The sequence below is a fragment of the Trichosurus vulpecula genome, chromosome 2, assembly GCF_011100635.1.
Source record: "Trichosurus vulpecula isolate mTriVul1 chromosome 2, mTriVul1.pri, whole genome shotgun sequence".
Classification (NCBI taxonomy): Eukaryota; Metazoa; Chordata; class Mammalia; order Diprotodontia; family Phalangeridae; genus Trichosurus; species Trichosurus vulpecula.
The window spans coordinates 183432992-183449154 of NC_050574.1; the positions used below are offsets into that span (position 1 = coordinate 183432992).

The following is a 16163-nucleotide window of genomic DNA, read 5'->3' on the forward strand; positions in this document are numbered from 1 at the left end:
CATTGGGACTCAGTAAGTATAAAAAATGGATACTAAGGAAAGGCAGAGTGAAATACTTGTGCTTAAATCCAGAAACAATGATTCTTGCTGCTTTATGATCTTGCGAAAGTTACTTCCCAAGGCATTTTGCTGGACCTCGGTTTCTTCATCTATAAAATGAGGAAGTTAAACTTGATAGCCTTTGAGGTTGCTATGAGGCAATACTTTGAGGTCCCTATGAGGCAATACAATTGCAAATACCTCGGTCTACTTCAGATAAGACACATCAAGAATAAGGATATGAAGAACAACACTAGAGATGAATATGATGAGATTTATTGGCCTCCTGAAATCAACCCTGCATGGGTAGAACACATAAAGGACTATTAACAACTATGCAATACAAGTCTCAGTATATACTTTCAGGAATTGTAAAATCTACTGTAACAGATTTGAAAAGTCTTCTAAAAAAATCTGTACAACATTAACAAACATTACCCAAAGGCAACTATACAAAGATCAATACCTCTTTGCCAAAAAGGAAGAAGACTGATAGATATTTTTAGAGGATATACTAAACAGGTCAGAAACTTAGAGAAATATTTTTCTTGATAAACAGACATCACTTCACAGAATGATTCTAAAGTCTAATGACAGGTATACTGTATTGAATGTGTCAAATGTAACCAAAATCAGATAACCTCAATGAAGTCTACAAAATGGATAAGATCCAAGAATAGAATCCGATGGCCCTACATGGGTGGCATTCACATGTACTCAGTCTACAATACTGACAAAGAAGCAGGAAAAAATGTCTGAGCTACAAATACTTCTTTTTGTGAATGGAATGATTTATGATGGCAATTCAGGACCAAGTTATTACTACTAGAGATTTGTTGTTGTTCAATCATTTCAGTCATATCCAACTGTCTGTGACCCCATTTGGATTTTTCTTGGCAAAGATGCTGGAGTGGTTTGCCATTTCCTTCTCCAGCTCATTTTACAGATGAGGAAACTGAGGCAAACTGGGTTAAATTACTTTCCCAGGGTCACACAGCCAGTAAGTATCTGAGGCTGGATTTGGACTCAGGTCTTCCTAACTTCAGGCTCAGCACTCTGTCCACTGTACCACCTAGCTGTCCAGCAATTACAGACAGGTTATCCTTAGGAGCCCAAGCTTACCAATGTAGATTATTCAAGGAACAGTATAAAGTAACTATGTAATACATAACTACAGGCTGAAAAGTTTAACACCTATCAAATACCTGGCAAGGCATGATCCATCTACATTCCGTGGACTAAGAGATGACAAATCCCTTACTACAAATTCACAGTTAATTATATATCCCGGAGAGCTTAGCCAGTGAAGTATGCCAGAACCAGAGAATTATCACACACTGAACTATTGCCCACAGTTGCCCTGGCATGTTATTGATCCATTAATAACTTAATAACATTGTATTTAACATATCAAATATTCCATTGCCAAGAAACATGGGATGAAAAACTTGCAAAATATTGAGATTTGGCAAAATTCAAAATCATGGGGGGACATGAAGAGGTACAAATCATCCCTGTTTTCCTGTCTGCTATTGGAGTTGTACTAAGGATGTTTTGTGAGTCTATGGGGATGGGGATGATGATGATAGTGATAATGATGATACCAATAGCTGACATTTATGGCACTTTAAGTTTTGCAAATTGTTATGGATAATCACAACCCTCCAATACAGGTAATGTAATAATCAGTATTTTATACATGAGGAAACCAGAGTTCAAAGTAAATAAGTGACTTGCCCAATGTCACATAAAGAGAATAGGGGTGGGAGTGGGATTTGAACCCAGGACTTACTGACTCCACATCCTGCTCTGTATATACTCTGCCTCCTTCAATATGTCAAGCAATCACCCTTCCTCTTTTATATATCCTCCTCCACATTCTCCTTAGCCTGACATTCAAGTCTATCTATGCACTGGCACCACCTGTTAAATCCCTGCCCACTTGGAAGGAGATAGAACATGGGTTTCATAGGAATAGTGGTTCAAGGCCACAAAGTTTAGCACAGTGCTGGGGTGAACACTCTACAAAAGTTCCCTTTGGATTATTATGAGATGCTTGATTTGTCTCTAGTAGTTTCTTCCACCTAAGATAATGTTCTGGCTTTCCCCTGTGCCTGGAATGTTCTCCTTCCTAAGCTCCATCTTTTGTAACACCTGGTTCATAGGTATTCCCTACACTTAGAAATACCTCCCATTCTCCATTTGTTACCATTTTTCCCATTCTTTAAAGCCTTTCATAAATTCTATCTTCTTCCTGATTCCATTCGTCAGTAATTATCCTTCTCTCTTATCTGTCATACAACATTTTACACTCACCTCTCCTATGCACTTTTATGTAATAAATACATATATAGTTATAATTATAGTTATTTGTGTGTCATATCTCTTTACTCCATGAGGACAGGGGCCATCCCTCATTTAATATCTGTATCCTCTCTGGAATTTAAAGCCCTATACAGTCTGGGGCCAGCCTACTTTTCCAGGCATTTATTTCTTTCTTGGTTTCCACCTGCCTCTCAAGGCTCAGTATCCATTACTTACTTCCTTTCTTGTGCTCTACCTTTGAGCCAAACTGGCCTGCTTGCTGTTCCTCCCACAGGAAAGTGCATCTCTTGTAGTCTTACTTTTGCACGGACTGTCCCCATGCAAGGAATAAATGAATGCCTCATCTCTGCCTTTGGTATCCCTTGCTTCCTTTAAGGTTCAGTTCAGCTGCCACCTGCTAGGCAAGGCCTTTCCTCATTCCTCCAAGAATCTGTGCATGTGTCATTTCTCTTAATCAAATACTTGAATTGAATTCTTGATTGAATGTAAGTTCCTTGATGGCAGTCAGTATTTAGTTTTTGTTTCTGTATCCCCAGCACCTAGCACAGTATCTGGCACACGGAAGGCACTTAATAAATGCTTGTTTATTGATTAATCAGCTCTATCTCCTTCAGTACCTAGCAGAGTACTTTACAGTAAGTGTCTAATAAATGTTGGTTTACATTGAAGGATTTTACTATAACATGATGTTTTCTTCTGAATGTTTTTGGTCTTTTTAATTGGGGGTCAGAGTTCCCTGAGAGTACCAACAAGTCAACCAAATTGTATTGCTTCTCTCTTAATTTATCCGTCCCAAGGGAAGATACTCTTCTAATATACATATACATAGGCATGTACATATACATCCTATTAAAAAAGAAATAGGTGGTCTAATGGTACAGCTTTAACACCATCTCCACCAGCACAAATGCAACAGCTGCCTTAGTTGTGACTTGGCTTCTCAGAGAAAAGTTTGAGAATTTTGAGAAGGGGAAAGGAGTATTACAGTTGCTTCAACTTTAGGACTACTTTGATTCGACTGTGAAAATAATCAAATAGACAAGTGTTTATTTTAGGCCAGCTAGATAGTAGATTATATAGGCCCAATCTTGAATCCTGCCTCAGACACCAGCTGTGTGATCCTGGGCAAGGCACTTAACTCCTCTCAGCCTCAGTTTCCTCATCTGTAAAATGGTGATAGTAATAGCACCTACCTCACAGGAGTCTAGTGAGAATCAAGGACGTTAACATACATAAAGCACTGTGCAAACCTTAAAGCATTATGCAAATGTTAGCTATTATCATAATTAATTATTTTCAGAATAGTAGTAACTGACTCATTTTGCAAGGACCAAAATCTAAATCTAGCTTCATAGAACCTCAGAGAACCTCTATTCCAGGCTCTTCATTATACTAATGAGAAAACTGAGGCTCAGAGAAAATATGATGATTTTTTAGTTTTTAAATAAATTATTTTCTGGTTCAGGTATCACAGTGGATAGAGCACCAGGTGTGGAGTCAGGACGATGCCTCTTTGTAAATTCAAATCTAGCCTCAGATACCTCCTGGCTCTGAGGCAGTGTGACCCTGGGCAAAACCCTATTTGCCTCAGTTTCCTCATCTGTAAAATGAAATGGAGAAGGAAATGGTGAAACATTCCAGTATCTTTGCAAGGAAAACCCCAAATGAGATCACAAAGACTCAGACACAACTGAATACAACTACAAACAACTTTACAAATGATTTTTTCGATTTCTTGATTTCTTTCTCCCTCTTTACCTTCCGTTTCTCACCTTTGCCCCTTCCCTTCCCTTACTATGAAAGTGACAATACTGTAGCTAAATTATTAAAGTTTCTCTTTCTCAAATCCCGGAGATGGCAGTCTAGGAGTTGGAACAGGTTTCAGGTGGTCACACGACGCCATCTTGTGGCAACGTAATGCAGTAATTTCCATGCACTTGCCTGTGTGTGATTGGTTTCATGCTTTTATGTAATGTTTGCCTTTGCTGTATCTCTAACATGCCCATTTTTATTTCAGTCCCAGAAGACTACAAGGATTTCGGGTAAATTGAGAACACAATTTCAAAGTAAACACTATCTCATTAAAAATCTAAAACCAAGTCAAATAAATTTACGATGTCTGCATCTGGCTGTGTATTCTTCCAAAGTGATCTGGCCTGTGCATCTGGCTCTGTAATTCCTGCCAGCTAAAAACTATCCAAACAGAGAATTATCAAAAACTGAGAGGCTGCAACTCATACTGAAATGAACATCCTAAATGTTCCCTGGTTTTCTTAAAGATCTGTCTTTCCTTCCAAACATGGTTTTGCATTTTAACTAGGAACATTTTTACAAGAGTGTTCCCAGATGACCTTTTTTATCTGGTTTCATATGCCAAAGGAATGGAATAATGTGGCATTATTCAATATTAAAATAAGACTGTACAATGTGTTTTCACTGCTTAGTAGACACTAATTCTGAAAGTTCCCCTTGGGCAACCTGCATTTACATACTTTAATCTTCCTCTGTGCCTTAAAGGGAGTTTATTTATGATCTATGTATCATTACTGGAAATGATGTTTTATGTTGTGTATATGCAAGAACAACCAGTGTGAATTTTATGGTGAAATATTATTGTTTTGTAGTAACAAAACTTATTTGATTTTTAATACCCTTTAAATATCTTAGAAATTTTGATGTTTCAGGAGTCTAATTGAGATTTTAAACGTTAGGGTTAGGGTTAGTAAACCTGCTGGGAATGTGTGTGTGGGTGAATGTGTGTGTGCATGTGCACACAAGATTTTGTGCCTGTACTTATGAGGAGTATCAGTATTGGTATCAGTATTGAAAGAACCATAGTCTGTCCTGGGGACTAATTTCCTCTGCTACTGGATCCAGATCTGATTTTGTCTGAATCTAGGCAACCAAATGCAAAGGGTTTTCCAAACCTTTTACAAGCTTTGGAAATAAGAGATCATTGACCCTGATTTTAAGTTACTCTAGTGTGGGAGTTCTTATCCTTTTTGTGTCTTAGACCCTCTTGGGGAATCTGGGGTGGTCTATGGACCCTTTCTCAAAACAAAGCTTTTAAATGAATAAAATAAAATACAGAGGTTTACAAAGGAAACTAATTGTATTGAAATACAGATATCAGAATGTTGGAGGAAAAAATTCAAGTTCATGGACCCTCAAGTTAAGAACTTTTGCTATAAAGCCTTATACAGTGGAAGTGACAGGGATATGAGAACCTTACCATATTCAGCATCCTGTACATTGTATCAGGAAGTTCACTCCTGACTCACACAGTGCCATAGTTATTTAATCATATCTGTACTTGGCCTTGCTCTGCAGAGCCCCCTTCAGGTTGCTAAATACTATTCTTACCATAGATTGAGAGAGCAAAGTAGCAATGCTAGTGGTGACCTGAGCACCTTGTCCATCAGGGAGGGATGTGACCACACAGACTGAGTCAAGTCACCAAGGCTGCCAGATTCTTGTTCTGCTTTGGAAGTGGGATAATGGTTACAGGACTCAGAAGAGGCAGACTAAGGCTCCAGAGCAAACCAGAGGGGACATAAGCATTGTGACCTCCCCCATGTCAATGGTGCTAGCAGCAACAGGAACTTGAAACCTTAAATAGGAAACATAAGTAGGCCTTTTGATCAGTCTCAGGGGCATGTGGTTTCTCCCACCAACCAATATATAACAAATGGTATTTATACGGGAATTGCACTCTTTCAATAGTAAGTGTTAAAACTGAGTATGGCCTTTAGAGAACTTCTGTTTACCTTATTGCTACTTCATGTCTCCATAATGAAAAAGAAAAATATAACACCTGACTTACAATGCTACCTGTGAATATGTCCTTTTATCTATTTTTCCAGGTGCCTGGTACCTTTTAAATTGTACCTTCCAGGCTAAGAATTGTATTGAGTTCCTACTAAAATAAATGCTACTAGATTGATGTTTTATTTCTTTTTTACTAGTCTTTAGTTCAATACCCTCTTTTCTACTTTCAGGCTGGAATCTCCCACAAGGAGCCTAAGTATGGATGCACCAAGAGGGGTCCATATTAAAGCAAATTCTGGGAAGATTGAAGCTCTCTCTCAAATGGACATCAAATTACACAGTAGTGATGGGATGGTAAGCTAAATAAAGCAGCCTTCTGTTATATATGAACCACTCTCATTTAGGTTGCAGTCAAGGCAGAAACAACCTTCTTGGATTAGCACATTAATTTTGTGTGTTATTTCGTAAGGAAAAATGACTAAAAATTATATAGATTAAGTGATGTTGAAAATAGGCATGACAGAATAATCTTAATGCAACAAGATGGTAACTTACCTTTCTGTTCTTATTATATAGTACTCTTCTTCATGGACTCTAAATTATAGCCAAATGGATTTATTTCTTGTTCCTTAATTCTGTCTTTCCCTTTCCCATCTCTCTGCCTTTGTACACACCATTCCACACCCATGAAAGGATCTCCTCCTACTAAAATCTTTCCCTTCCTTTAAAACTCAATTGAAGGGCTATCTTTTACATAAAACTTTTCCTGATCTACCCAGCCATGTGATCACTTCTTCCATGAATCATTCATACCTATCTCATGAGCTTATTGTATAATAACTTGTATCATATTTTTCTGTGTATTTGTCTTCTCCCTCTACTAGATTGTAATCTCCTTAAAAAGAGAAACAGTTTTATCTGTCTTTATACCCAGAGTTTCTAACACAGTTCAGTGCATACAATAGACCCTTAATGAATGTTTGCAGGATTAAATTAACAGTTTAATATCTTAAGAAGTGCAAAGATAAATAATGCACTGTCTTTGGAGAATGCTGTTTCTTCAGCTGCTATTAATGATACCTATTCACTTTGTTTAAAAATAAACGTAGATACATTGATCTCATAATGACCAGTAGACAAATGGAATCATTATATAGAATCCAAGAGTTGGAAAAGACCCCAGAGATCATGGAGTCAGGTCCCCACCTTAAAAAGACTACCTGGTGCAATATCAACAAAGAGTCATCCAGCCACTACTTCAAAGAATTTCAATCCACTCCCTTCTTAGATGGCCCATTCCTCTTTTGGACAATTCTTATCTTAAGGAGGTCCCTCTTTAAATCAAGTCTACAGAGGCCTTTTTGCAACTTCAGTCAGTTGATCAGTCAAAGGAAATCATCTCCACTCCTGAAGAGCTTACATTCTAGCACGGAGACCATGTGTACTTTTGCAATATACAAAATAAACACCAGGGAATTTGGGGAGAAGAGAGGCACCAACAGCTGAGAATGAGAGAACAGAAAAGAAGAGTCTTATGTACGAGATGGTGTTTAAGCTGAGCACTGGCATACACTAGAGACTCTGTGAATTATGCATTCTTGGAGTGGTACACAGCTTGTGTGAAGGCATGGGGCTAAAAATGTGATGTTGTGTGAAAAGGACAGCAAGAAGACCAGTTCATAAAGGAGAATAACATAAGACTGGACCCAGGTAATGAGGGGCATAAAAAGCCAAATTGCAGAGTTTTATGTAACCCTAAAACCCATGGGTTTGTTGAGCAATAGAGAGACATGATCAGACCTGTGCTTTAGGAGGATCAACTTTGGGGCAGCTAGGTGGCGCAGTGAGTAGAGCACCAGCCCTGGAGTCAGGAGGACCTGATTTCAAATCTGGCCTCAGACACTTGACACATTTACTAGCTGTGTGACCTTGGGCAAGTCACTTAATCCCAATTGCCCTGCCTTCTCCCCTGCAGAAAGGAAAGAAGAAAGGAAGGAAGGAAGGAAGGAAGGAAGGAAGGAAGGAAGGAAGGAAGGAAGGAAGGAAGGAAGGAAGGAAGGAAGGAAAAAGGAAGATCAACTTTGATAGCTGTCTGGGGAAAGGATTGGATTGGAGAAGGGAGAGGTTTGAGGTAGGGAGACCAACTAGGAGGCTGTGGCAGTAGTCCAGCTATACAAGTGAAAAGGAGAGAATGTATACTACAGACATTAAGGAGTCAGAATCAGAAAGACTTTCAAACTTATCTGATATGTAGGGCAAGTGGAGGGAGAAGCTGATTGTAACTCTAATGGTGCAAACCCAAGTGACTAGAAGGATCATGATGGACTCAGCAGATATATAGTGTTCGGAAGAGGGTTGATTTAGGGAGAAAGACAATGAACCCTATTTTAGAGTTTAGGATGAATGTGAAATGCCTATAAGACATCTAGTTGAAAATGTTTGTTATACAGTTAGTAATGCAGACTTGGGACTCAGAAGAAAGACTAGAGCTGGATATATTAGACCTGTCTGTCCAGCAGTCATCCATGCAAAGAGTCAAACCACTGCCTATAATTTTGGCTCATGGGACCAAACTGTACAAGGCAAATCCATCTTCCACATGATAACCCTTTAAATACTTAAGGACATCTCTTATATTGCCTCAAATTAACCTTTTCTCTAAGCTAAATAAACATCCCCAATTCTTTTGATTACTCTCTATAGGCATGTTCTCCATCCCTGCAACTATCCTAGGAGTACTTTTGTACATTTGGCATATAGTCTTTGTCTTTTCCCTCATATGATATCCTAGATGATGTCTAATCAGGGTAGAATATAGTAAAATTATTTTTTTCCTTCAGTCTGACCACTTATAACTCTCAGTGCAGCCTAAGGTAATAATAGCTTGTTTCTATCAATCAACTGATGGACAAGTATAAATTAAGTACCTCCTATGTACCAGATGCTGCCTTGGCACTAGATATACAAAGATAAAAATGAAAGAGTCCCACCCCTCAGGGAGTTTTACACTGTCCTCTTTGGATGCTAGGCCAAATGCTTGGTTTTTTAACTAAGTCCTACTCCCACCATCCTGTATTTATAAAGTTGACTTTTTGAACTCAAATATAGAACTTTACATTTATCCCTTTTAAATTCCATCTTATTTGAGTTGGCCCATCTCTCTGGACCAGCTTTCTTAATCTCTTAGCCATAGTTCTGACCTTAATGTCATCAGGAAAATTTAACAAAGCATGCCATTGGAATTTTTTGAATGACTGAGCCCCAAGTAGTCATTCATAGACTGTTGTCAACTTGAATCGGTGTATCTAATGGAGTGCCCAAGGAATCTGTTCTTTAGCCCTTGATGTTCAACATTTTTATCAATGACTTGGATAAAGGGGAAAAATAGCATGCACACAAGTCCTGTCTCTGGATGTGTCTCTTAATGGATATGTGTACATATTTTTTTTTATTAAACCTGTGGTTTCTTCAGTGTAGGGTATGCCCAGTGAAGAACTTCCTCAACCAGTGCAGATTGAGTAGAAACCTTTCTACAACTTAAGAGTCTTAAAATGTTGCCTGGGCACTGAGAGGTTAGTGACTTGCTCAGGGTGACACAGCTAGTATGTCTCAGAGGTGAGACTTGAACGCAGGCTTTCCTCACTTTTGAGCCGACTATTCATTCACTGTAACATGCTCCCTCTCTCTGACATTAATCTGTGGGTTTTGTTGTTGTTGTTCAGCTGTTTTGAACTGTGTGCAACTCTTCATGACCCTATTTGGGGCTTTCTTGGCAAAGATCCTGGAATGTTTTGTTATTTCCTTCTGCAGCTCATTTTACAGATGAGGAAACTGAGGTAAATAGGGTTCAGTGATTTACCCAGGATTTCCCCAGGATCCCAGCTACTAAGTATCTATGGCCAGATTTGAACTCCAAAATATGACTCTTCCTCACTCCAGGCCTGGCAATCTATCTACTGTGCCATCTAGCTGCTCTAGCTGGGTAAAAGTAGACAAATCACTTAACCTTTCAGAGTCTCTATAACCTCTTCTATCAAATGTCAATGCAACCTAGCTTCAAATGGAATAATGGATATGAGCGCATTTTGCAAAGTAAATCATTATGCAAACTCAACATATTAAATATGGGAAGAAATAGCCAATCAGAGAAAGAATGGGCTAGAATCATTAAGCTTGTCATTACAATGAACTCACTAACATGCTCTTTTATTCTGGGAGATGGAGAAATAGACCTACCCTAAACATACAAAGGAGGCATCTCCTCCTGATCTGCCCAAACACTCTAAATTATTATCCCCACCATATTCTGTAGCCATGTCTTAAGTACCAGTGGTGTGTAGAACCCTCTGTGCTGGGTACTAGTGGAGATAAAAAGTCTTCATGCTGTACATTTCTTTGACATCTTAGCACTTTGACATCTAATAAGTACTTTCTTCACAACTCCCTGAGATAGTGCAATTATCATCATGCCCACTTTATGGATAAGGGAACTGAAAGTTAGAAAGGTTTAGATGCCTAGCAAGTAAATAAGAATCTGGAATCACACCCAAGTTCAGCACTTTTCCCACCACACCAGCATCCTTACCCTCATGGAGATTATAGTCTAGCAAGTTTACAGATGGCAAGAAAATATAAAACACGACAATCTGAAAATGCACTTAAATTCTGTCTGCGGTAGATTCCTCATCTGTAGAATGGAGTTAATAGCCTCCCTGGACTGTTATGAAGATAAAATGAGATATTCGTAAAACACTTTGCAAACCCTGAAGCACTATATAAATTCTAGCTATCATCGTCATCACTTTGAGCATTCACCCTGCCTCAGTAAGATCTTTTGAATTCTTTTCTAGCTCCATCATCCTGCATAATAATAATAGTAACAGTTTACATTTATAACACACATTTACAGAGCATTTTCTTCACAACCACCCTTTCCCAGAGTTGGTACAAGTGTTATTTTTCCTACTTTACAAATGGGAAAACAGAGTCTGTGACAACGAGGAAATAGTAGAATGATCCTTGAGTCTAGGTTTCCTGAATCCCAATCCAACGTTTCTCCACTTTTCCGGCAGAAAAAAAAAACATTTTCAAAATAAAACTAGAAGTATTTGTATTATACTTAGGAACAATGAAATTCAAAGATTAGATTGAGAAAGTTACATTGTCCTTATTCTCATTATGATTGTTGGCAAAAAGCATTCATCAGGCACTATGTGTGCTAGAAGAGTGTAATTACTAATCAAAGCCTTGAATGTGCTTCCTCCTTACATATGACCCTAATTAGAAGAAATACAAGCCAATGAGTCCTAATGATGCCAATGTGCCTGAGGAATATATTTTTAAATGTGTTTCACTTAAAAATATTTTTATTCCACTCGAAGTATTTCTTTGTACTTGTACAATGGTACCAACTAGACACTGAATTCTATTGTTCCCAGGAAAGTTTTCTGAATTGAGAAGTGTACTTCAGAAGCCTGGCTCTCAGAGCCCTGCTTAGACCATGTTTTTGAATATAGTGTGGGCATTGGGAGCTTCTTTCTACACCAGCAGTGTCAAACTCAAATAAAAATAGGGGCTACTAAACCATATGTAAATTCCTGAGGGCTGCATATTGACTTAGAAAGCCACATATTAAAATTATCTATTTTATTATATTTTTCATTAATTTCATTAAGTATTTCTAATTACATTTAAATCTGGATCAGCTATCCTTGGGAGTGTTGTCTACCACATGCCACCCAAAGTCAGTGTGTCAAACACCTCTGCTCCATACTCCAAATATGCACTTTCTTCCCTACTCAAGGAGCCCAGTGAGCAGAGTTAGAGCCCTCTATCAACAGCTATAGCAACTCCGCCTTTCCTCATGCTTTTCATCTCCTACAAACCAAAAGAAGCCTGGACACAAGCAGACCTTCCCTTAGTCTTTGCAATGCTAATATCATCAGATGTTGCCAGACGGAGCTAGATGGATAATTTTCAAAACTGGCTGAGCTCAGTGGGCCAGGGAAAGTTCCAGCCGAAAGAAGTGGTGGGGAGGGAGAACTTTAATTCCCTCCTGGATACGAAAGGGACAGAAGATAGAGCTGAGTAGAAATCAGTTTAACAGAGCTATTGTTTGACTAGATTCAAGCCAAATACCTACTACTATTTCTTGGGGGAGGTGCTGCAAACTTAATGTCTTCTTTGTATTGTATTCCCAGAGCTTAGTACAGTGCCTGGCACATAATAGGACCTTAATAGATGTTTAAAAATTCATCAGCGATTGCAGTCTCCTTTTACGAATTCATTCATTTCACTATGACTGTGTTTGTTTCGTTATCACTCTAACTTTCACATCTATTGTTTTCTCCCATACAGCTTGTGTTGGATGCTGCCACCGTGTGTCTGCCTAAATTGGTTCAGGGGACTCGGGGCCACCCTGGCAGCAATCAGAGACTCTATGAAATCTGTGTGTGCCCAGATGGAAAGCTTTACCTGTCAGTGGCTGGAGTGGGCTCCACTTGCCAAGAAAACAGTAGTGTCTGTCAAAAAAGCACCTAAACATGCCATCGAACTGTCAAGGCACATCTCAGTGAACTTGACAATTCTCAGTAAATAATTACCTTAGATTATGAGGCTTCCGAGCTGGAATATGTATCCTGCCTCTGGGACTGGATGAAGGAAACACACAAACACACACACACACACACACACACACACACACACACACAAACACACACAAACTTTTTTAACTGAACTCAGAAAAACTGCCAGTGAAAATGTTTGGAAGAAACTCTGTGTTCTGGAAGTGGCATCAAGACTGGAGCCATACGATGCGTTTAAGGAAAATGAATGTAGCTTGTTTGCAACACTGAGCTGTTTAATTTCCATCAGAATGAAGAGTGAATTGTAACTATTTCCTTGTCTGCCCCCCCAATACATGTAAATATACAATGAAATGTTCTATCATTGTGTGAAATTCATTTCTAATAATCTATACTATACATATATCTAATCCAGCATTTCCCATTCTGCATTTTGCTGACTCTAGTGTTCCACAAGATATAAATGGGATTTTCATGAGAAAACATCTATGGTCAGAGTAGAAGATGGAAGAAAGCTACTGGGGGTCGGGGGAGGAGGTAAGGGGATGGACTGAGGCAGGGAGCAAGAGGAGAAAGGGAAGTCATTGGAGCACCAAACCAAAGCTAATAGGGGACTAACACTGCTCAAGAAAAACACTCAAATTTCATCATCCTGACAGGAAATTTGTGTCTCTCCTCCCTCTCTCCCCCTTTTAGTCCTAATCTCCTCCCTCTCCCTAGCCCTCATCCTCACTTTTCTCATCTCATCTCCCCCCATCTCTCCCTTCCTCCCTCTCCCTTCCTCCCTCTCCCTCTCCCTTCCTCCCTCTCCCTCTCTCTCCCTCCCTCCCTCTCTCTCTCTCTCTCTCCTCCCTCTCTCTCTCTCTCTCTCTCTCTTAGACAAAGACACGCATGCACATGCACACACAGATTCTGACATGATCTCCATCCTCTCCATTCATACCCTTAGGATATACACACGTACAGTGTCTCTTCCACAGACATACTGTATATTTGTCACAGTCCATCCCTTCATATCCTTTATCTTTCCTTCACATTGAGGTGTCCTTTATTTTGTTCCAAACTTTCCCAGATCTCTAATCCTCCTCATTATATACCTCCCCTCACTAGACCAGCATTTTAGATTCTGTCATTTTAGTCTAAGAAGCTATAGTATTTTGGGGAATTGGGGTTTAACTACCAAAAGAGAAAGTGTTTGGGGCAACTACAAATAGGATTACAAAATGTCCTATGCACTTGTTTTCTTAAAGTCAATTAAGTCTCTAAGTGTTCTATCTCTGAATCCTATCCAAAAAAAAGTGGATCAGACTTCATTAAGAATCCTATTTTCTGGAGATTTTTAACATATTCAGATTGAGTTTATTTGATGTACATGAGCAAAGTAGATTATTTACACAAAATCTCTAAGTATTTAAGTATGCTGTCTTCTGTGCATATTTAATTATGTCAGAAAGGCTTTCTGACTTTGGAGTCATAATTTCTCAGACCCTCTCAGAGCCCAGTGATGGGAAAGCAGGCATGAGACATGTTTTTAGGCACAACTCCAGCAGAATTGCTGTATTGTACTGTGCTTTCCACATTATACACTGAAACTATGAAAACTGATTTGTGTTGGTTAGAAACCAATTGAAATGTTTTATAATTGGCCTCAAAAAGGCTGTTTATATGTACCTTTTAAAGAGACATTTTCTTCCCTCAAGCCTTAAAAAATAAACTCCTTATTATCATTCATAACACCCAAAAAAATCAAGATTGTACAATTCCCTTGGTTAGTTGGTTGTTGTCCAACCTTGAAGAGGACCAAAATTACATCACTATGCTAGAGTCAAGTTTCAATGTGTCTGACTGTGGCTTATCAGACTAATGCAAGCTCAGAACGCTCTACCACAGGTCAGACACAAATAGTCTGTGTGAACACTTGGGGTAGATACTCTAAATTTGCACATCCTGCATTTCCTTTGAGTTGTTTTCAATTATGAGCAAAGGTTCATAGAGCACAGCACCTTATCTGATGTGGGTACGCTATGCTGAGTGGTCCTATGCCAGTGTCTCCCATGTCACACAATCAATTCCAAAGTTCTTAAGAGAGACCTTGAGAGTGTCCTTCTATCGCTTTTTCTGACCACCATGTGAATGCTTGCCCTGTGTGAGTTCTCCATAAAATAGTCTTTTTGGCAAGCATACATTTTGCATTCAAACAACGAAGCCAGCCCATTGGAGTTGCGCTCTCTGAAGCAGAGTTTGAATGCTTGGCAGTTGAGTTTGAGTACGCAACTCAGTGTCCTTATAGCTGGGCCAGTGGTACTAACATCTTCAAATATATTCCTGTTTCCCAATATATTCAGTCAGTCAATATGTATAAGCCTAGGTTTGTCATTTAACAACAAAGCATCAGTGAGAGTAAGTACGAAATTGAGAGTATTATGAGAGTTCTATGCTTTTTTGTTACATTTTGAAATTGGGACTTCATTTGATAATCTAGCACACTTGAGCCACTATGCTGACTTAGGAATTTTCTAGTTTATAGAAACAGTATTCTGATGCTTCATAATAAGGAAATGACCTCAGTCATTAAAGGCAGTCTTCTTGTCGTTCATCCTTCATTTTCAAAGAGGACTAATGGTATCACAGGGTGATGTCTTGACTTGCTCGTGAATTGGATTTAAGAGAGGCAGAGTTGCACAAAGTCATCAGCCTCACTTTCTTTTCCAGTCATTGGAATCCAGTGGCAGAAGAAAAGTCAAAACTGCTGGGCAGTGCAGGGGATGCAGTGGATGATCTTGGCATCTTTGATATCTGACCAGGCTCTAAGTGCTCCACAGTGCCTGTAGAAAGGTTCCACTATCATTCATAACATAATAACCTTTAGAGCTAGAATGAACCCTAGAGGTCATCTAATCCTGACTGTGTTTTAGACTGGCAACCTAAGGTTCAGAAAGGTTAAGTGATAAAGAAATGGTCACACAGATCAGCAAGAAGTAGCAAATCAGAACTTTAAATCAGGCTGCTAATCCCAGATTCAGTGTTCTTTTCTTTAGAGGAATAAACTATGCATCAGCTTTTCAAAAACCAATCTAAACTAAGAGACTCACCATCAAAAGGTTGTCTAACAAGTGAATTATTTTGAATACCAATTCATGGAGACAGCCAATTAGGGATGGAGTAGAGGAGTCTGTGATCTGCCTTGAGAGAGGGACAACCCACAAAAATAAGAAATTGATTGGAAAGCTTAAGTATAATAGAAACATTAATATTTTGAAATATAGAAAGTATTCAATGCCCCCAAAGCAAGGCAAAACTAAGAAGGCTCTTTAAGGTGACCATGCTTTAGTAAGGCATGTTTAATTTCCTGCCTGACCCCTTGGGTTTCTATGGGACTGAGTACACTGAGTACTTGGATTTCTCTTGGAAAAGGTCCCTGAGTTCATAAATTAATACTGACCCTGA

At 38.9% G+C, this 16163-nt stretch overlaps 1 protein-coding gene across 2 annotated transcripts in view; it reads left to right on the forward strand.

Annotated features, from left to right (window-relative positions):
- SGCG (sarcoglycan gamma) overlaps positions 1-13077 on the forward strand; it is a 260838-nt gene extending 247761 nt beyond the window's left edge. For both annotated transcript variants that reach the window (XM_036742841.1, XM_036742842.1), the window contains exons 7-8: positions 6363-6486; positions 12490-13077. In XM_036742841.1, coding sequence (XP_036598736.1) covers positions 6363-6486; positions 12490-12672 — 307 coding nt within the window. In that variant the 3' untranslated portion in view covers positions 12673-13077. The remainder of the gene's footprint in view (positions 1-6362; positions 6487-12489) is intronic.
- Positions 13078-16163: the final 3086 nt, after the last annotated feature.